Consider the following 22,221-nt stretch of genomic DNA (forward strand, 5'->3'; position numbering starts at 1 on the left):
TCATTATTCATCATATATACACGTTTACTCCTCAACATAGTCGCCCTAAAGACGAACACAGTTCTCGCAACGAGAAACCAGTATGCTAATACTATCACTGTAGAATGTCTGACATTGTCGACGTTAGTACTACCTTACCTGCACCACTTCATTGCTATCAAAGTGAAGTCCTCAAAGGTGTTCCTTCGGCTATGGAAGCAGATGATAACAGACTGGGACAAAGTCGGAACTGAATGTATGATGATGGATGACGATGAACCCGAGGCGTCTGCTTGTTGCAGACGCCGCTACGTTCGTGTCTGGTCTGGCTCTGTCACGCTGAAGGGGAGGGTGCTCTGCGTGTGGACGAACACTTCGAATTAGTGATTTTAGTTTTCTGAGTTTTTTCTCAGCCACCGACGAGGTTACGTCAGACAACGCCATGTTACACATCACAATTCGATGTCTTTTACCGGCAGTTTGAGTGATCGATCCGGAAAAGTCGACTAAATGCGTGATATGTATTTCTTCAGCCGATGTAGACAATAGAATAAAGAGTTGTGAACAACTTCTTTTCAGCAAGCCCTCGTAGCAGAAATTTATTCTGCATCTAGGGAACGGTTACCATTCTGAAATGTTCCGCTCTACTCGGGATGAATTTCGTTAATTCATTTTTTTTTATCATTTACATCGCCATATTCAATAATGTCTCAGCATTTTGTCTACTTTGCATGTGTTTCTTGTCTGCTTGATATACTGGCTATATCACAACCGCCAATAGTCTGCGTTATATTTTTTTTCAGTTTTTATCTCCAATAACATTACTGCCGACGTGGTTCAGAACTACCTGAGCATGTGTTTAAGCAGTCAGTATCTCCTTATATTCATGGGCTATCAGATGCGTATTTCTATATTCTAAGCCTGTAATTAAGGTCTACTTCATTTTTGTCACCTTTCAGTTAAGTGTCACTGAAATTACTTACAATTTCTTCATATACAGTTACAGTTGTCATAAAATGCCTTGCATGAGGCACCCAACTGAAGATTGTGATGCAGCTGTGATTGGATCCGTATTTGTCCAATGGCATTTAATTATATAACAGCTGAAGAGTTCACATAAATCCGTTATAAATACAACAGCATTTAAGTTTTCGTTATTTTCATAAACAGTCATTTAAGTATAGTACTTAAATATATGTGAAATGTAAAGAGAGAAATGTAAACTGGACCGCGGTCCCTGCCAAGGATGGGGGATGTGGACAACAGCAGGGGAGGGTCCTGGTGAAGATACAACGACTCTTTGTTAGATTTTTACTAATTCATAGAGCGCAGACATTCTTATATATACACGCTCCGTTTTCTGGCACGGTGCAGCGTCCCCTACAAATATTACGGCATCGCAACTGCAGGTGTATACGTCTTTTGTTTGCGAGGCGACTTCAGATGGCACGATGTGGCCGCGTTGCTATCACGGGTGGCAACCAGGGGTTCTGTAACGCTGAATATGGCGTCGTTCCAATGGCACGGCGATGGCGTTGCCCGGAGCGCAGGTCTGGCCATCGGTGAGGAGCAGGAGCAGTAGGATGGCCGCCCAGAGAAGACACCATTTTTTCTGGCTTTCAACTATTTCATGTGTTATACAGGAAAGGCATGGACAAGCCACTGTGTCAGTCATAAGTCTCTGTAGTGTCCATCGGTGTCATCGTTTCAGTTAAAGTGTTAAGGCAGGAACAGGGTATTTGGGTGGTCCATGGTTAGCATGAATGGATGTTGTGTATTTTGTATAATTAATACGCAGTTATACTTTGCCACTATCTATGTAAAGCTACAGATTAGGAAATGTGTTCTACAATTGATATATAACAGTTGACGACACAAAAGAACAGTTTTATTGTGTCAGAATAAAACTATTACAAGGCCAACAGAAAGATACAACAGGCTAAACCAAGTTTAAAAAATAATTCTTCCACTCAGTTTGTAGCCTGGTTGTAAAGCTGATTTATTGCATATCTTGAAACAATCAGAAAGTATCACAAAAGAAGATATGTTTATTCCACCGGTTTTTGTTGTTAGTGAAAGAGGTAAGTTCTACACTCTTAGAATTTACTGCTTTCCGTGAAAACTGTTGATGTCTTCAGTCAACAGCTCAGCCATCTCGTCTTCACTCAATCCCAGACGAGTCAGCTCCTCCAGGATGAGCCGACACACTTGCAATACTCCTAGTTCTTGGGACAGTCTGACAGGACTGGTTTACACAGACTCTTTGGCTTCACCACGTAAACTACAATAAATAGAAGAAATATATCTTAATAGAGTTAGAAACTATGAATAGAAATATATACCATTATACATTTACTACTGATAACACAATGATAAGTCATCAACTATTTACACGGCATGAATTTCATTTTTCGCTCTCTTATGGCGCCATAACAGTGAGATTGTGGAAGACCTCTATGTACCAAACAGGCAACACAGTTACTGTCAAAATAAACCCCACAGCACGAATATCTGTAGCCTATTAAAATATCTCTTCGCTAAATGTTGAGACCAAATCCCATGGAGCACTTCATTGTAGCTTTATATAATATAATTCAGGTAGTAGAACTCAGATTCTATATCGAAGAAAGATAAAAAATGCATCACATTTAAGAGTCTAACAAATAACTGGAAAAAAGGATTAAATATGTGCTGGAAATTGCTCTGAATAGTTTTGGTGAAGAATGTTAATGAGTTGCATTTTCGTAAAGTGCCGTATCTTTCAATGTACACGGAGAGGTAACATTTTGCCGTTAAAGTGTTACGTAAGGATAAACATTTTCACTTGATGGTTTGATTTAACTCATATTCTCACATTCACTTTGGAACCCTTCAAAAATTTTATAGTCAACAGTTTGTGGTTATCTTGTCAACAATGGATACAAAATCGTGCTATGGAAAGTAACTTACCCTTCGGTAGTAGGTTGTAGCAAGAATACAGCTTCAGTGAATTGGCATACAGGTAGAACTTGTTGTCTGCCTGGACACAAATGGTATCGTCGTCTTCTTCCGCGTACGACGCCGCCACCAATGTTCTCACAGCCGGGATGGTGGCGGACGGCTGTTCCTCACACTGGATGGCGGCAGTGGTCGACTCTTCTGGTCGTCCGTGCACCACCGCAACTGCGACCAATGCTATAGAAAACAATGAACATTATTACAGATTGCAGCTTTGTCTACTGGCTGTTGGTGCAACTTTACCATCTAGCACTCTGATACTATTGTCTGGTAATCCGATTGCCATGTGCTAGCTTGAAAATACGGAGATAAGGTGCAACTCAAATGACTAGTGCCACAATTCTGCCACTTGCAAATCTGTCTCCTCTGGATGGTAATGGTACTCTGTTGTCTGGTAGACTCTAAGTTGTACATATATCCAAAGTAACTGTTATTAGGAAAGCTGTAGCAGCAGATTACGGCATATTTGTGACACTTGTGTAGAATGCTAAATGATGTTTTGTACCACAACACGAGACTGTTTAGGTACCTAATTGCTGATGTAACTCAACATGTTGCTCTTAACAGAACAAAACGGATACTGGGAAAGATAATGTCCAGGGTACGACGAGAAAGTGTCACATGCCCACTACTGATCACAATACACTCGGTATAAAAGAAGTGCTGCATACTTTGAGAGGTAGTTTGGATCAAACCATTATAAATGTCAAGTTCGAATGGGCTCAAAACGCTTTCCGTAAGAGCTATGAGCAGTTTGGGAAACTGTATACCGTATTCATAGTTCTGGGTAAGTGCAGCACATACATTAATTCTAACTGAACCAGTATGTGTTGTGAACAGATTGTGAAAACCAAATACACTGTAGTTTTTTCTCTACTTTTGCCATAATAATGGTAGCCTCTTATTACAAAGGCTAGTACCAAACAACATATTGAGCATGACCTTTAGCGACGACTCACAAATGCAGGTCATATGTAATACCCGATGTCTCATGTATTTTTCAGCTACTTCCTTTCATGAGTTTATAACCATTTCTCGTAACTACATCTACTTATGAATTTTGACATTAATTAAATTTCATCGAAATATAATGTATGCTGCATGAATAAACAAGAAATAATTACATAAATCGTTGTAATAAATAGGCTGCCAGAGTCAAAAAAATTATGTTGAACTAACGCAAAGAACATATTTCATGGAAAAATAACATCGTTGTCGCGAACGCACGTAGTCCTAGAACAGAGGGCAGAGATGAGTTGCGAAGCGTCTATGGTGCGGTGGAGACATGTGTGACGGTCCGCAAATGCCAAATGGAGATTGTTGTCGAAATGGTGTTACAATACGTATGTGGGCAGGCAAAATACAATTAAGTAAGGACTTGTATGGACACAGAACATGATCGCAAGAAGATGGTGGAATTACTGAAGACTGCTGTACGCATAAATTTTATTCAAGCTGCTGACGAATCAAGAGGACCCTACCGCCAATAATGAATTTCGTAATAAGCGTTACATCAGAAGCAACGCATCGCAAAGTAAGATATAGCCAGTATTTTTATAGCTCCATAACAGGCATGCCAGTAACTTTTTGGGACATTCTTCAAAGCAAACTTTACAGACCCAGGTCGATCAAACTATCTGACAATCAGATCAAACTGGAAGTGATTCAAATTCAATTCATATTTTATTGACAAAAGTATGCTGGCTAACTGACAGTCAAAGAAAGTTTACGAGTTTATGTTGCGTTCTGTAAATGACTTTATTGCATATGTGTACGTAGCATTAGCATTAGCAAATAACAGTTGGCATAAATGACGGTTTCTATGGCATCATTTTCGGAGTAACCGGTAAAGAATTGTACTCTGTTTTGGCCACGATTTAACATATTTTAAAACAGACAGCATTATCACGAATTACGTAATACAGCATAGCTTCTATGGACCGTTGCTAGTCGTTGCAGAATTATAATTAACATTATTGCATGTTAGATTTCAGTGTTCATGTTACACGTGTCTTCGCATCTAAGCTCGCGCGAGATCACTTCATTTTTTTGCCCCATTACCTTTCTTGCCCGGTATTTTCGTGATTAGCTATTTATCAAATTTAACTTTTACCCCCTTTTTGTTGCTGACGACCTTTCTACTCAGCAATCTAAGTTCGTGCAGACGACATTGGCATACCCAGTTACGGCTAACTACAGCAAAACTTTATTTAATCCCATTCTTTTAATTTATATCATTGTTGCGCTCAGTAAACACTCGAGTGTTAACGATCAGGTAGTAACTCACTACGATCTATCAGCAAACATTGATATTCGGATTAGATGCCGTGTTTCCATTTACTATGGAACAGTAGGTACACCTGTCACAAAAAATATTTTTCTAGTTCAGGGACAATATGAAGAGTACATGCTGCTACAAATCAACAAAATAACGCCATCTCATTTGATTACTCATTACTTTATTACATTCTGTGGATGATTCGAGATAGCAAACAACTTATGTAGACATGATGTGTTTCAAAGTAGTCAAGATGGACAAGTGCTCATGCCCATTAAGGTGTGCATTTCATAGTCCATGTGCAAAGGAATTTTTTCTTGTTTCCTTCCATACAAGCATCTCTCATAATTGTGGCAGTGACCAAATCTTCTCCGAGTGTATAAATAGATTTTCAAGCGAATTGCTGTCTCAGAAATAATGTAAAAAGAAGGTAATAAAAAAAATGCGTATCGTGAAAGAAAATTTATATATTCTGCCAATACTTACCAGCAACAAAGAACAGAGCAGCCTTCATTGCACTCGATAAGAAATACTACTGCTGCCGGTTTTAGATTTTCATTTATATATGTTTAAACACCCAATGGCATCATCGAATGCTATCGTACCGTTCCTTTCTGATTTTCCGTTCCGGGAACTGTGGTGCAGCAACAAGCAGCAGATTGACTTTCTTTGTTTTTGGTAAGCTGCATTATCGAACGCTCTGCCTTATTTATTACCAACGCTATTTCAACAACCGGGATAAAAAAGACGGGTTATCATATTGCACCGTTCACTTCCTTCTCATTCGATGTAGCCGCGCTGGGTAGCCGCGCTGTTTGGGTCGCCTTGTCACGGTCCCTGCGGCTTCCTCCGTCGGAGGTTCGAGTCCTCCCTCGGGCATCGGTGTGTGTGTTGTCCATCGAGTAAGTTAGTTTAAGTAGTGTGTAGGCTTAAGGACCGATGACCTCAGTAGTTTGGTCCCATAAGACGTTACCACAAATTTCCTAGTTTCATTCGATGTCATTGGAAGAAGACGGGAATCTGTCACTTCTTTCTCAATTCGATGTCATTGTAGTAAAACCGAGAAAACAAAAAGACGTGTTTCCACGTAAGTTAACTGCCACAGAGTATCAACACAGCTGAGTTGATATGTCACACACGTCTTGTGGGCAGTCCCTGTTAAATGTGGATTGAGAAGAGAAAGCTCTAGTAAAAAATTGAATTCCTAAATCAGCTCATAACGCTTTTTTTTTAAATTAATACAACACAGTTTACGCACAGGCTCTAATGAAGATTCTTTTTCTATCGACGAAGCCTCTGATAATGCAGTAAGGCTCAAATCCTGAAGAAATGAAATGTATAGATGCCACCGATCGCTCATGCTATGTACTTTGCGATCCAAACAGCTTTCCATTTTGAAGATGAGAGCCCTGTACCTAGAGGATAGTACACCTACGACCAAAGTGCGGTGCGGTTATAAATATATGCACTGAAGCGCCAAAGAAACTGACGTAGGCATGCGTGTTAAAACACAGAGATATCTTAGGAGGGAGAATGCGGCGTTGCGGTCAGCAACGCCTGTATAAGACAACAAGTGCCTAATGCAGTTGTTAGATCGGTTACTACTGTTGAAATGGCAAGTTCTCAAGATTTAAGTGAGTTTGAAAGCGGTGTTATATAGCCGGCGCTTATGCGGTGGGCCACTGCATCTCCGAGGTAGCGATGAAGTGAGGATTATCCCGTACGACCATTTCACGATCGTACCGTGAATTTCAGGAATCCGATAAAACATCAAATCACCAACATCGCGAGGGCTGGGGAACTGGAACAACAACGACTGAAGTGAATGTTTCATCGTGACAGAAGTGCAACACCTCCGCAAATTGCTGCAGATTTCAGTGTAGGGCCATGAACAAGAGTCAGTGTGAGAGTGATTCAACGAAACTTCATCGACTTGGGCTTTCGGAGCCAAATACCCATTCGCGTACCCTTATGACTAAACTGCTCAAAGCTTTGCGCTTCGCCTGGGACCGTCACCATCGACAGTGGAAGGCTTATGAGTGGAAATACGTTGCCTGGTCGGACGAGTCTCGTTTTACATTGTATGGAGTGGATGGACGTGTACGGGTACGGAGAAAATCTCATGAATCAATGGAACCAGCATGACAGCAGGGGACGTTCAAATTGGTGGAGGCTCTGTAATGGTGTGGGACGTGGGCAGTTGGAGTGATATGGGAGGCGTGATACGTCTAGACACGACTCTGACGGGTGCCACGTACGTATGCATCCATTCATGTCCATTGTGCATTCCGATGGACTTCGGCAATTCTATGGCTCTACACTGTAATATATATATTACTAGATTAAATCTGTGAGCGCTCTGTCAGAGGGGCATGTTAGATTCTTTTACACGCTCATTTTGCCTGTAACGGATATGAAACAGACGCTTTCTGTCGACACTAAGGGTCGCATGAAAGTAGAGACGAGTACTACTTTTTTCGGCTGATTCCAAGTAAACAATCAAAAACGTAATTGCAAATATCAGCATAAAAGTCGGAGCAAATGCTCCTGAGGACTCTTCGGAGATCAGTTGTACACACATTTTAAGTGGTGAATCGATAGAGCGTTCCCATATTTAATCCAGTGCGACATTCGTTTTAACGAAATGTGTTAACAGGTCAGTGAAACCCGAACTCCGAGCTAAACGCCCTCTCACCCCAAACTACTGACATTTAGATTTCAGTGGTATGAATCGGAGGTCAGGAAGTGTGTCTTTTATGTTTTCTGATGAAAGCTTGTTGTGCATCACTGACAATGATGGCCGCTGAGGGCCTGCAACCAATTTGTGTGAATGCTAAACACCCTGGAACCATACCGGGAGTGATCGTCATGGGTGCGATTTTGTATGTTGGCAGGAGCACTATTGCGGTTATCCCAAGCAGCCTTAATCAAAATTTGTATGCCGATCCGTTGATTCGCCCTGTTGTCTTACTATTATTGAATAGCATGCCATGGGTGATTTCCATCAGAATAACGCTAGCCTACACAGCACTATTGCAATATAACATGCTCTGCAGAGTGTCGACTTGTTGCCTTGGCCTGGTCCGCCACCAGATCCGTCTCCAGTCGAGCACCATGAGACGACAACTCCAGCTTCATTCACAGCCAGCATTAACCGTCCCTGTACAAACGAACCAAGAGCATAATGCATACACGCTTGCGTATTCACATTCAACATTATGGCTGTTAAACCGGTTTCGAACGTATCAGCAATGGCGTATTTCGCGCTTACGTTAACCTGTGATCGTACGAAGACAATCACTTGCGTACGTTGTCTAGCCAAATGAATTCCAGAATTTTCAATACTCTACGTCAATAATTTCTGGTGTCGCGACTTTTTTCCTCAGTGTATATTAGATGCTACTCAAATAGTAGATCAGTACTTTGTATATAGTTTGGATAAGCACGGATTTTGTTGATTGCTTATATAGAGGTCTCTCCCATTTCATTCATGTATGGAGTGTAGGCGGATTATTGGTCGTATGTATCTCAGCCAGCAGGCATGACATTCATTTAATGCTCAAAGTATCCACGGCGATGCATAAAGGGATGACAGACATTCACAGATTATGTTGTATCCGTGCATAGGAATGACTAGGTTTCCACGGAAGATCTGGCGTCATTGACAGAACATTTGCCAGTGGAGACTCGTGGATGAGGTTTTTGGAATTCACTGACTATTTACACCACCTTTCGTTTATGTAGTCTATGGATTAGACGTCGTCTGGTAGGACGACCTGATATGAATTCTACAGGCTTGTGCACTATTTTAGTACACATTGTACAAGATTTCTGTGAGCAATCAAAAGCATACACAACAATGGACCAATAATTAAAACTCCAGAAATGAGCCAACGAGACAGACCCGCTTCAAATTCGTACAGGTTCTACTATTGACATATTTATAGCACATCAGAGACTCATATTATAGCCCATTAAGTGTGTAGTCTAGAATTGCGTTTTGTGAACTGCATTCCCAAGAGGGCTCACAACCCTTTTGTGAAAAAATGATATGCAAACATCGCGACCTGAGCCCTTGCAATACTACCGTTACCTCTGGCAAGCTTCCGTTTGCTCGACAGCCGAGGGTTGTATGCCACACACTAAGCAGACAGCTATTTAACCGCATGGATAGCAAAGTAAATACAAACCTATACAAAAAGTCGATTTAAATATGTCGATGATGTAGGTGAATGTTGAAGCGAAACATTCGTTGGTGAGCAACAGTGTGGAACTTGTCGCATTTCAGTTGCATAACACACACCCAGGTACATTGGGCTCTGCCTATGTGTACTCCGTGTTTTCATATGTATTCTTGGAAACAATGTGGGTCTCGATTTCTCAATCAGCAACACTCCCAGCAGAATGTGAACACCTCAGTGAGTAGAAACATTCAACACAATCGTAAAGTTACACTATACAGTTCTCCTTACCAAGCTTCTCTTAGAGATGGCAACAGAACACGTCCTATAATTCATATAATGTTAACAGCAATAACACGTGAAAATTATCTTTTCTTACACCGTTCTATAGAAGCAAAGATTTTGAGGGTCTTTTATCGTTTATTACACCGTTCTATACAAACAAAGATTTTGAGGATCTTCCTAGTGTACTTAATTCACATGGTCCAAATGGCTCTGAGCACTATGGGACTTAACTTCTAAGGTCATCAGTCGCCTAGAACTTAGAACTACTTAAACCTAACTAACCTAAGGACATCACACACATCCATGCCCGAGGCAGGATTCGAACCTGCGACCGTAGCGGCCGCACGGTTCCAGACTGTAGCGCCTTTAACCGCTTGGCCACCACGGCCGGCTGTACTTAATAAATTTGTTAACTGACCAAGAGCTGGTCTCTAGCTTAGCGGGAACAAATCAACTGGCAATGAACTTTGAAAGTATTCTGTTAATCGCTACTGGCATTAAAACGTATTTCAAAAAAATGTTTTGTGACGTTTTACATCTTCAGGCAAACTTCATTTGACAGATAGAAACGTGTTTGTTTCCAAACTCCTCTAGAAAGTTTTAATTAGCGTACTGTTTCACAACACAAAGCTGTTAGAAATGCGGAACATCTAGTCTCTCTGTCCATGAACAACCAGGAATGCCTAAGAGAAGAAAATCCAAAAATTTAAAGTAAATTATTCTGTAGCGTAGAATATGCATAACATAACAACTCGCGTCCAACACGTCATAAGCATCGACCTTCATTAGATCTGCAATGGCCACAAATGCTTCAAATCAAGCAAAGAGGGTTACCTTGCCACGAACACATATATGTACAAATACAAACGTCAGGTTTCATCTGTTAAAAATCCGGGTAAAACTCTACACTAAGGCAGGGAACTGCGACATTCGTGAGTCCACAGCAACAGCTCTACCCATCCCCTTCCTATCCCGCCAACTACTCCCCTCAACCCTCCCCAACACCATCGTCACAATAGTAATGGGCTACAGTCAGATTTAAATTGGGGTCTAAATAATGTGGAAGTCCACTGATCAAAACCATTAACAATCTCCGAATCTTCCCGGAGACTCATTACAGTCACGAAGGGGAAAAAGGGTGTCACCCATACTAAACTGGCATTTGGATGACTGAAGGGCTCAGACAGAAAAATTAAAAGTCCTAGTACATACAAAAACTTTCTGTGTATGTGAGACCTGAGTTTCTCCTGGCGTATACAACTTTGAAATAACTTCCGGGAATTCAGGCAGGTAACACTTTCAGCGACCGCCGATATTTCGGCGGGAGAACACCCCGCCATTTTCAAGGCAAAATGCAACGGACAGACGACGTACATGCAAATTTAAAACCCCGGTTCTCGGACTGGTGCAGGAAAGATAACACACACACTGAACACTAGTGCCACCAAAGACGACCAAAGTCAGAGATATCGATAGTGAGACTACGGTGTAGCCGGCCGTAGTGGCAGTGCGTTTCTAGGCGATACAGTCTGGAACCGAGCGACCGCTACGGTCGCAGGTTCAAATCCTGCCTCGTGCATGGATGTGTGTGATGTCCTTAGGTTAGTTACGTTTAATTAGTTCTAAGTTCTACGCGACTGATGACCTCAGAAGTAAGTCGCATAGTGCTCAGAGCCGTTTGAACCATTTGAACTACGGTGTATATGTCCACCAGATAGACACTTCAAACCCCTGCAACCTAATGCTAAGCATAACTCTGAGGTAGAACAGCAAAAAGTGGAGTCGCTGTGCTGCCTTGTAAATTATCAGTCACCACACATCACCCTTAGCATTTGATTACAGACTGTATCTGTGTATTCCAGATGATAACATAATGTCAGTGTACTGTATGCAGTTTCCCCATCATAAGAACTCAAAAATAAAGAGGACACCTTATTCAAGACCTTGCAGCAACGTTTCTTCGGACTACTTCTCAAGTGCATTGTGTCCATTACACATGTATGTAACACACTGAATGAAATTCCATAGTAAATAGTCTGACAAAATGAAATTGTTAATGGCGGCATTTTTAACGTAATACACTTATTTTTAACAACTTTCTAGACTGTAATGAATAACTTTCGGCAGGAGAAACAGGAAGCTGAAAATCTGTGTAGGAGTGCATGATACTAAAAGTTCCCAAAACTGGAAGCTGTCTGGACTCAAAATTGTAGAACTCGTTGAAATTCTGTGTAGAGAGGCCTCACGAGAAACCATAGCCAAACTATATTTGATATTTATAGCATTGTGCGGGGGCACCCCAGGATTTCCTTTAGTTTTTCACTTTATTGAGTTTTAAATAATGGTAATCCACAAGAACGACCACTTCAGAAGAGCTCATGATTGCAACTGAAAAAGAAACGTGATTCCTGCTGCCTTGTTGTAGTATGACGAGCTTGGGATAGGTGTCATTGCCTGTTTTAGGTTAGTTTGATTTAAGTAGTTCTAAGTTCTAGGGGACTGATGACCTCAGCTGTTAAGTCCCATAGTGCTGAGCCAATTGAACAATTTGATAGGTGACATTCAATGCATTATATTTCTGGTGTGCACTATTTATACTCGTCTGAAACGCTTTTGTTTTACAAAATCTTTATGAATAAATAGGTCTTTACACACTGTCTTCATTTTTTAAATCGTTTTATAACACAGGTAGAATGGTGTAAGTTAAGTAAAGTAAAGTAAAAAATTTATAATGATTGCAGTTCATATTTTATGACAATGGATATCAAAAGGTAGGAGATGTTGCACTATGATGGTTGACGGGTGGTTCTGCTGACGAAGACCAGGTAACAGTGACCCAAGGACCGAATCTCGAGACGGTTGTCGGATGCTCCAGAGCCTATCGTGAATGACAGCATCTGGACAGTGAGGTTGACGCCCGAAAAACGAGTACGATGCCTCAGCGTAGTTTGGTTGCATCTGGAACAGGCGTCACCTAGTTGTCCATCGGAATGAGGTTACGTGGAACCGTTGAGCAAAGGAATCAGAAAAATACAACACAACTTACATAGATTGTGCTGAAAGGAATGGCATTGGTAAAGCGCAAATATTCTTTCAAATAAATATGGTAATAATACTTTAAATAAAAAAAGTGTCCACATTCATCTGGGGCTGACTCCTTCACGGCACCGCGTAGCGTCCAGTACACCATGAATTAACGTTTTCACTTCGATCAGAATCTTTTTCTTGCAACAGTCAACTGAATCGATATACGTGGAATAACGCATTATACACACACTTATGTCTTACATTAGATTTGTTCATTACCCATTTCCAAGATGGAACACGTTCACATTGGAAAAATACTCACTGTAACAACGTAACTGGTTACATAGCATGCATGTCATTTGAAATTGATACAATAGATATTTTTCCACTGTAAGTATGATCCATTATCAAAATTGGCAATGAATAAATGTGTTACACGGCAACAAAAGCATAACACGCTTTTCTAAATGTTCATCGCTTTGAATCAGTAGATGACCTCAACAGCAGCTTTGTAAATTTAATGTTAGCAACATGCAGTGAGACAATGTCTCTCTGTTTTCTCTGCATTTCCAGTACAGTTAAGTCAATAACTACCACATACACACAGCAATTCACATCTACATCTACATCCATACTCCGCAAGCCAGCTGACAGTGTGTGGCGGAGGGTACCTTGAGGTACCTCTATCGGTTCTCCCTTCTATTCCAGTCTCGTATTGTTCGTGGAAAGAAGGATTGTCGGTATGCCTCTGTGTGGGCTCTAATCTCCCTGATTTTATCCTCATGGTCTCTTCGCGAGATATACGTAGGAGGGAGCAATATACTGCTTGACTCCTCGGTGAAGGTATGTTCTCGAAACTTCAACAAAAGCCCGTACCGAGCTACTGAGCGTCTTTCCTGCAGAGTCTTCAACTGGAGTTTATCTATCATCTCCGTAACGCTTTCGCGATTACGAAACTATCCTGTAACGAAGCGCGCTGCTCACCGTTGGATCTTCTCTGTCTCTTCTATCAACCCTATCTGGTACAGATCCGACATCGGTGAGCGTTATTCAAGCAGTGGGCGACCAGCGTACTGTAACCTACTTCCTTTGTTTTCGGATTGCATTTCCTTAGGATTCTTCCAATGAATCTCAGTCTGGCATCTGCTTAACCGACGATCAACTTTATATGATCATTCCATTTTAAATCACTCCTAATGCGTACTCCCAGATAATTTATGGAATTAACTGCTTACAGTTGCTGACCTGCTATATTGTAGCTAAATGATAAGGGATCTTTCTTTCTATGTATTCGCAACACACTACACTTGTCTGCATTGAAATTCAATTGCCATTCCCTGCACTACACGTCAATTCGCTGCAGATCCTCCTGCATTTCAGTACAATTTTCCATTGTTACAACCTCTCGATATACCACAGCATCATCCGCAAAAAGCCTCAGTGAACTTCCGATGTCATCCACAAGATCATTTATGCATATTGTGAATAGCAACGGTCCTACGACACTCCCTTGTGGCACACCTGAAATCACTCTTACTTCTGAAGACTTCTCTCCATTGAGAATGACATGCTGCGTTGTGTTATAAAGGAACTCTTCAATCCAATCACACAATTGGTCTGATAGTCCATATGCTCTTACTTTGTTCATTAAACGACTGAGGGGAACTGTATCGAACGCCTTGCGGAAGTCAAGAAACACGGCATCTACCTGGGAACCCGTGTCTATGGCCCTCTGAGTCTCGTGGACGAATAGTGCGAGCTGGGTTTCACACGATCGTCCCTTTCGAAACCCATGCTGATTCCTGCAGAGTAGATTTCTAGTCTACAGAAAAGTCATTATACCCGAATACGTGGTCCAAAATTCTACAACTGATAGAGAGAGATACAAGTCTATAGTTCTGCACATCTGTTCGACGTCCCTTCTTGATAACCGGGATGACCTGTGCCCTTTTCCAATCCTTTGGAACGCTACGCTCTTCTAGAGACCTACGGTACACCGCTGCAAGAAGGGGGGCAAGTTCCTTCGCGTACTCTGTGTAAAATCGAAATGGTATCCCATCACGTCCAGCGGCCTTTCCTCTTTTGAGCGATTTTAATTGTTTCTCTATCCCTCTGTCGTCTGTTTCGATATCTGCCATTTTGTCATGTGTGCGACAATCTAGAGAAGGAACTACAGTGCAGTCTTCCTCTGTGAAACAGCTTTGGAAAAAGACATTTAGTATTTCGGCCTTTAGTCTGTCATCCTCTGTTTCAGTACCATTTTGGTCACAGAGTGTCTGGACATTTTGTTTTGATCCACCTACCGCTTTGACATAAGACCAAGATTTCTTAGGATTTTCTGCCAAGTCAGTACATAGAACTTTCGGATTCATTGAACGCCTCTCGCATAGCCCTCCTCACACTACATTTCTCTTCGCGTAATTTTTGTTTGTCTGCAAGGCTTTGGCTATGTTTATGTTTGCTGCGAAGTTCCGTTTGCTTCCTCAGCAGTTTTCTAACTCGGTTGTTGTACCACGGTGGCTCATTTCCATCTCTTACGATCTTGCTTGCCACATACTCATCTAACACACATTGTACGATTGTTTTGAACTTTGTCCACTGATCCTCAACACTATCTGTACTTGAGACAAAACTTTTGTGTTGAGCCATTAGGTACTCTGAAATCTGCTTTTTGTTACTTTGCTAAACAGAAAAATCTTACTATCTTTTTTAATATTTCTATTTACGGCTGAAATCATCGATGCAGTAACCGCTTTATGATCGCTGATTCCCTGTTCTGCGTTAACTGTTTCAAATAGTTCGGGTCTGTTTGTCAGCAGATGGTCTAATATGTTATTGCCACGAGTCGGTTCTCTGTTTAACTGCTCAAGGTAGTTCTCAGATAAAACACTTAAAAAAATTCCACTGGACTCTTTGTCCCTATCACCCGTTATGAACGTTTGAGTGTCCCAGTCTATATCCGGCAAATTAAAATCTCCACCCAGAACTAAAACATGGTGGGGAAATCTACTCGAAATATTTTCCAAATTATCCTTCAGGTGCTCAGCCACAACAGCTGCTGAGCCATGGGGCCTATAGAGACATCCAATTACCATGTCTGAGCCTGCTTTAACCGTGATCTTCACCCAAAGTATTTCACATTTCGGATCTCCGTCAATTTCCTTCGATATTATTGCACTTTTTATCGCTATAAACACGCCTCCCCCTTCACTGTCCAGCCTGTCTCTGCGGTATACATTCCAATCTGAGTTTAAAATTACATTACTGCTTACATCTGGTTTCTGCCAACTTTCTGTCCCTAGTACTATGTGGGCATTGTGACCGTTTATTAATGAGAGCAGTTCTGGGACCTTTCTATAGACGCTCCTGCAGTTTACTATTAGCACATTAATATTGTTATTCCCTGTTGCATTTTGCCTACTCCGACCTTGCCGCGTCTCAGAATGCGTCTTGTCGGGCCTAGGGAGGGAATTCTCTAACCCAAAAAACCCACATGTGCACTCCACACATATTCCGCTACCCTTGTAGCCGCTTCCTGCGTGTAGTGCACGCCTGACCTATTCAGGGGGACCCTACATTTCTCCACCCGATAGCGGAGGTCGAGAAATTTGCACCCCAGATCTCCACAGAATCGTCTGAGCCTCTGGTTTAAGCCTTCTACTCGGCTCCAAACCAGAGGACCGCGATCGGTTCTGGGAACGATACTAAAAATAGTTACCTCAGATTCCACCCCGCGAGCGAGGCTTACCGCCTTCACCAACTCCGCCAACCGCCTGTATGAACTGAGGATGACCTCTGAACCCAGACGGCAGGAGTCATTGGTGCCGACATGAGCAACAATTTGCAGTCGGGTGCACCCAGTGCTCTCTATCGCCGCCAGCAGGGCCTCCTCCACATCTCGGATGAGACCCCCCGGCAAGCAGACAGAGTGAACAATGGCCTTCTTCCCCGACCTTTTCGCTATTTCCCTAAGGGGCTCCATCACCCGCCTAAGGTTGGAGCTCCCAATCACTAATAAACCCCCCCTGCTCGGACCTTGCTGAAGGAGCAGCCACATGTCTACTCACAGGCAGAGCGGGCGATGCCACACTGCCAACCTCCACATTGACCCTCCGCTTCGTGCGCCGCGAACGCCGGTGAACCCGGTACGGTACTCCCCTTGGGCAGAGGGTGGCCCAACCGTGCACGATACCCGCAAAGATGTCTCGACAGCAGGGACAGTGGGTGAAGCATGTAACACCTGGGGTGTACCATGCGACGCACAAGACTCCCCACTGCCGCTACTCTCCGAGGCAGCAGCCTGAAGACGGCTGACCGCGGCCATCAACACGTTCAGCTGTTCGCGAACAGTGGCCAGCTCCTCCTGCGTCCGTACACAGCAGTCACACATCCTATCCATCCTAAGAAATCAATTTACTGTAGAGAGTTAATCAACTTTTAACTAGACTGCTAATTCACTAAAGGCGGCTGATTGTTGACTAAACTGTGGTTACTAGCCACTTCTTGTGGAAAACAATGAAAATAGCACTACCTGTCTCTGGACCGCATTCAAAACAAACACTAGCACTACTGGCACTGTGGCTGACTAAAGGGACTCTCTCTGACTGTATTAAAAACAAACACGAAATCTATGGAATACTATTACTAGCACTCGACAATTAAAGCTTCCCAAGAGCAAAAACACACGGAAGAAGAAGTGACAAGTAAGAAAAATACAGTTAATACTTAAATTAACGTAGCTCGCTGCACAGCAGACGTGAAGCAGACGGCAGTTACGAATTGTGAATAGCAACAGTCCTACGACACTCCCCGTGGCACACCTGAAATCACTCTTACTTCGGAAGACTTCTCTCCATTGAGAATGACATGCTGCGTTCTGTTATCTAGGAACTCTTCAATCCAATCACACAATTGGTCTGATAGTCCGTATGCTCTTACGTTGTTTATTAAACGACAATGGGGAACTGTATCGAACGACTTGCGGAAGTCAAGAAACACGGCATCTACATGGGAACCCGTGTCTATGGCCCTCTGAGTCTCGGGGACGAATAGCGTGAGCTATGTTTCACACGATCGTCTTTTTCGAAAACCATGCTGATTCCTACAGAGTAGATTTCTAGTCTCCAGAAAAGTCATTATACTTGAACATAATACGTGTTCCAAAATTCTACAACTGATCGACGTTAGAGATATAGGTTCTGCACATCTGTTCGACGTCCCTTCTCGAAAACAGGGATGACCTGTCTCCTTTTCCAATCCTTTGGCACGCTAAGTTCTTCTAGAGACCTACGGTACATCGCTGCAAGATGGGATTGGTGCTGGCAATTTGATAATGCAAACCTGACCGATTTTGTTTGTGCATGATGCATACATTTAGGATCAAGTATACAAATAATGCTAAATTATCATCCTCCTCTTCCTGTTAACCAATTGTTTGTCTAATTTATTTATGGACCCCTGGAGTTGAATTGTGACCTCGAGGGATTATCCACCCTACTGAGAAAGACCCACCTCTGCCTCTCGCACTCCTCCTCTCCCAACCTCTGGAAGCGACACATTTCTCTTGTCATTCCTCCAAAGTCCAGTTTACAGTCACTCTTCCACGTTTCCTCCACTTGGGATATCTCCCAGACTTACTGTACACACTTTCACACTCACCTCGTGTCTCCAATCAGTATATTGGTGAGAAAAAAACTCACTTTTCGCTGAGAGAGGGATGCAAGATAGATTGTTTATTTGTTTACTTTATTTTTGGGGGAGGGGGGGGTTGGGTTGTCCTCCACAATCCCCAGCCCCTCAACCCCACCCTCACATTTTCCATCATGTGTGTAGCCGTTGCCTCAAATATGAACACAACACCCCCTCCCACCTTCACTTGTGAATGGGCGGTAAACTGGCTGGAGTGGAAGGTACTGTCTTTACTTTTGGTGGGAAATGTGTTCAGTTAACAAGGTATTGGTGATGGATACAGAAGATTTTATTAAGTGTATTACCTGTAAGCATACAACTGGGGACTGCATTTTACAGCCTTCTGCAGAACAGTTGGAAGGAACTGATAATGAATAATTATAGGGGGAATACCTTTCAAGAGGATATAGGACGATAGACTGAGCATGTATTACGCTACTCATAAAGAATACTGCCTGTAATAGAACTGCTCATGGTTTTCTATTTTTTTTAAATGGCCAGTCACTCTAGTGTGTTTAGGACAGATTTGTCCTTTTCAACTACCACAAACTGAATGAAGCTGAGATACTCCCTTGGAGTATGGTCTCAACTGAGGACGCTTGAAACGGATTTTCTCTCATTTCAAATTGAGTGCACGTATACGTTCACTTTGCTGTGAATTCTAGTCCACAATACAAGGCGAAATTGGCGGGGAAGTGACATAATAATTGCCTCCAAACGATGTACAAATGTATATCACCTGGGTAAGATGTATACAGGCCCATACATACGTGGTAAGATCGACAGGACATCAAAAAACCACTGACGTGCTGAAGAGTAGCCACCTACCGATATACAATTGTATAGCCACTCAGAAACTTGTACACAGATGCATGGTAAGAACGGATAGAATAGCAAACAATTATTGATGTGTAAGAAGGCCAATACACACTACCACAAGTCTTGGAAAATGCTTCGCTGGTCTGATTACTTATCGAAATTGTAATAAAAAACCATCACTTGCAAACAACATGTCATAATGCAACATATGCGCTAATATTTATGAAAAATCATTGTAGTAACACAACTACTACAGTAACTAAGAGTAAAATAAGTCTCCTGGACAGAGACGATTTAGCTGCGTATGTGTTCATCCAAAAGTGTGCATACAAGCCAACGATCTTAGAGACAGTTTATCTCCTTCCTTACTTCCCCTTTTCCAATAACTCCTCTTCCGATAGCTAGACGTAACGGCGTTCCAAGCCTGTGCTAGAATTTCCGTGTTGCTGAAGGTACACGAAGAAGTTGCGGTGTGACTCTTTATAAATATGTAACGTGTGAATACACAAGCACCCTCCATAACTCGCAGTTCTCACGTCAAACTGCCGCAAAGTAACAAATGCTAAATATATTCATTGTGCTGTAAGGATTGACATTTGAGAACCCAAGTGCACCCCTACCACAATTTTTCTAGTTAACGTATCTTGCAAAAAAAAAAGCATTCTGTTTGCACACAATCGTGATAATGACGAATGCAGTGTCACCAGACTGGAGGAGCCACGGCCACACGAGCCGTGCCAGACGTTGCAGGCGCTTCTCCAGGTGTTCACCTGTCAGCTGCAGCGGGTGCAATCAGGACAGACAGGCCGTCACTGTGAAGTCCCAGATGGCAAACCATCAACGTACATGGGGGAACAATCGCCTAACGCAAAAACTTATCATACTGAATCTTCTCAACATTTCATGCAAAAATCGGACAGTACACACACCACACACAACAGCTTCTGTCGCTGCACAATCAGAGTAATTGCTAGATCGCTATTCAGCTATCCAGAGGGCGCTGTGAGCCCCGCAGCCAGGATCTGACCCCAAAATTGCGCCCAAGAGCCGACTAGCTGAATTCTTTCCTTGCACTCGTCTGTTGCTCGAGATTAAGCCACGGCTTCCAGTCGAATAATTCGTCATGACGACTCTTGTCCTCTGGCCATGGCACACTGCGTGAAAAGCAAGTGTGTCTTGCAATTACACCCTGGAACAGACTCTCCAGGAGGTGCTCTTTTCAGGTAACACTATGGAGAACTGATATTCGAAGCTGACTACAAAGGGATTCTACTTCTACCAACATATAGGTCCCTATCTCACGTAACGACCGTAAAACATGCTACGAGATATTAACGATCCTATAGAGGTTTAAAGCGGTCTTTTTCTCTCTCGCTGTATTTGCAAGTGGAATAGGAAAGGAAATATCTAGTAGTGGTACAGGGATATCCTCTGCCAAGGATTGCAAACTATACCGATATAGATGTAAATTTAGCCTACCTATTAAGATGTCAGTCTAACCACTTATAGGCATATAAACCTCATGGAAAATTGTTGCCCCTTATTTGTCAAGGAAGCAAAAGAACTTCTGCTGCTGATTGCCTCTCTATAAAAACCTTCGGGTTTATATGAGGATATGAGGATTGCGCAAAGAAATTTAGAAACATAGCACACAAATTTTTTTGGTATAGAATGTCTATAAATATTCCCTGCACATGTCCTACACTGCCTTTTCACATTCCTATGATTACTACGCTAGAGATACGAAAGTGTAAGGGTGTCAGATTCATTGATGACTGCGTAGTGTTCCGTGAGAAAAATGTCACCTTTTTTCAAATGGCGCATAACACTATAACACGAATCTAACAGTATCACAGAGCTTCCATTAAACTTTTCCATGAAAACTACAGTATCGCACACCATACACTGATCAACCACAATATTATGACCACCCAACTAATAGCCGGTATGTCCAACTTTTGCATGGATAACAATTGTTACGTTTCATGGCATGCAAGCAGTAAGGCGTTTGTAGGTAACTGGAGGGAGTTGGCACCACATCTGCGCGTACAAGTCACCTAATGCCTGTAAATTCTGGAGATGGGAGCATGACTTCTGACGCTATGTTCAATCACATCCCCGACATGTTCCATTGTGTTCAGACCTGGCGAGTCAGTGGGCCAGCACTTCAACTTGAACTCGCCACAGCGTTCCTGAAACCACTACATCAAACTCCTAGCCTTCTGACATGGCGCGTTATCTTGTTGAAATGTGCCACTGCTGTTGTAAAACATGATCGTCATGAAGGACTGACCATGGTCTGCAACCAGTCTGGCTACTCCTTGGCCATTATGGTGCCGTGCACGATCTCCACTGTACCCATGGATGCCCACGTGAATGTTCCCCAGCATAATGGAGCCGCCACACTGGTCTCCAGTCAACAGTACAAATTTCAAGCAGCTGGTCCTCTCGAAGACGACAGACTCGTGTGCTTAAAACAACATGGTGGAGGGTATCGCGATTCATCAGACCATGCAACCCTCTGCCACTGCGCCGGCGTCCATTGCCGATTGTCACATTCCCATTTCACTAGTAGACGCTGATGCTGTTAACTCTGGAACACGCATGAGTTGTTGGCTGCAGAGGCCCATAGTTAGGAGCTTCTGTAAAAGATGGCCGATCTTGGAAATCTAGCGTTCGTTTGAATTTGGCATGCTTTTATCGTTGTTGCAACAGGGCTCTAATTCGTTTTATGTACCAAGCGAGATCAGCACCGTTGTTTGTTAATTTATTTGGTACAAATTTTTCGATTCCTCTCGAAACTATTTCTTTGAATTCATGCCACATCTGGTCTACACTTACAATGTTAATTTGGAAGGAGTGAAGACCAACTCTCAGAAAGGCGTTGGAAAAAGGTGACATCTTTCTCACGAATTGCTGTGTTGTCAACGAAGACTGTATACGATCAGAAGAAGACCTCTGGACAAC

General features: G+C 42.5%; 2 protein-coding genes across 2 annotated transcripts in view; both read right to left on the minus strand.

Annotated features, from left to right (window-relative positions):
- LOC126162284 (uncharacterized) overlaps positions 1-22,221 on the minus strand; it is a 158,677-nt gene that overhangs the window by 120,323 nt on the left and 16,133 nt on the right. The window lies entirely within an intron of this gene.
- LOC126162286 (uncharacterized) lies at positions 1,798-5,775 on the minus strand. The gene is made up of 3 exons (XM_049918700.1): positions 5,741-5,775; positions 2,929-3,153; positions 1,798-2,260 (listed from the first exon to the last, which is right to left on the minus strand). The coding sequence occupies exons 1-3, from the start codon at positions 5,766-5,768 to the stop codon at positions 2,199-2,201; spliced, it is 315 nt and encodes a 104-aa protein (XP_049774657.1). The 5' UTR covers positions 5,769-5,775; the 3' UTR covers positions 1,798-2,198.

The sequence above is a fragment of the Schistocerca cancellata genome, chromosome 2, assembly GCF_023864275.1.
Source record: "Schistocerca cancellata isolate TAMUIC-IGC-003103 chromosome 2, iqSchCanc2.1, whole genome shotgun sequence".
Classification (NCBI taxonomy): domain Eukaryota; kingdom Metazoa; phylum Arthropoda; class Insecta; order Orthoptera; family Acrididae; genus Schistocerca; species Schistocerca cancellata.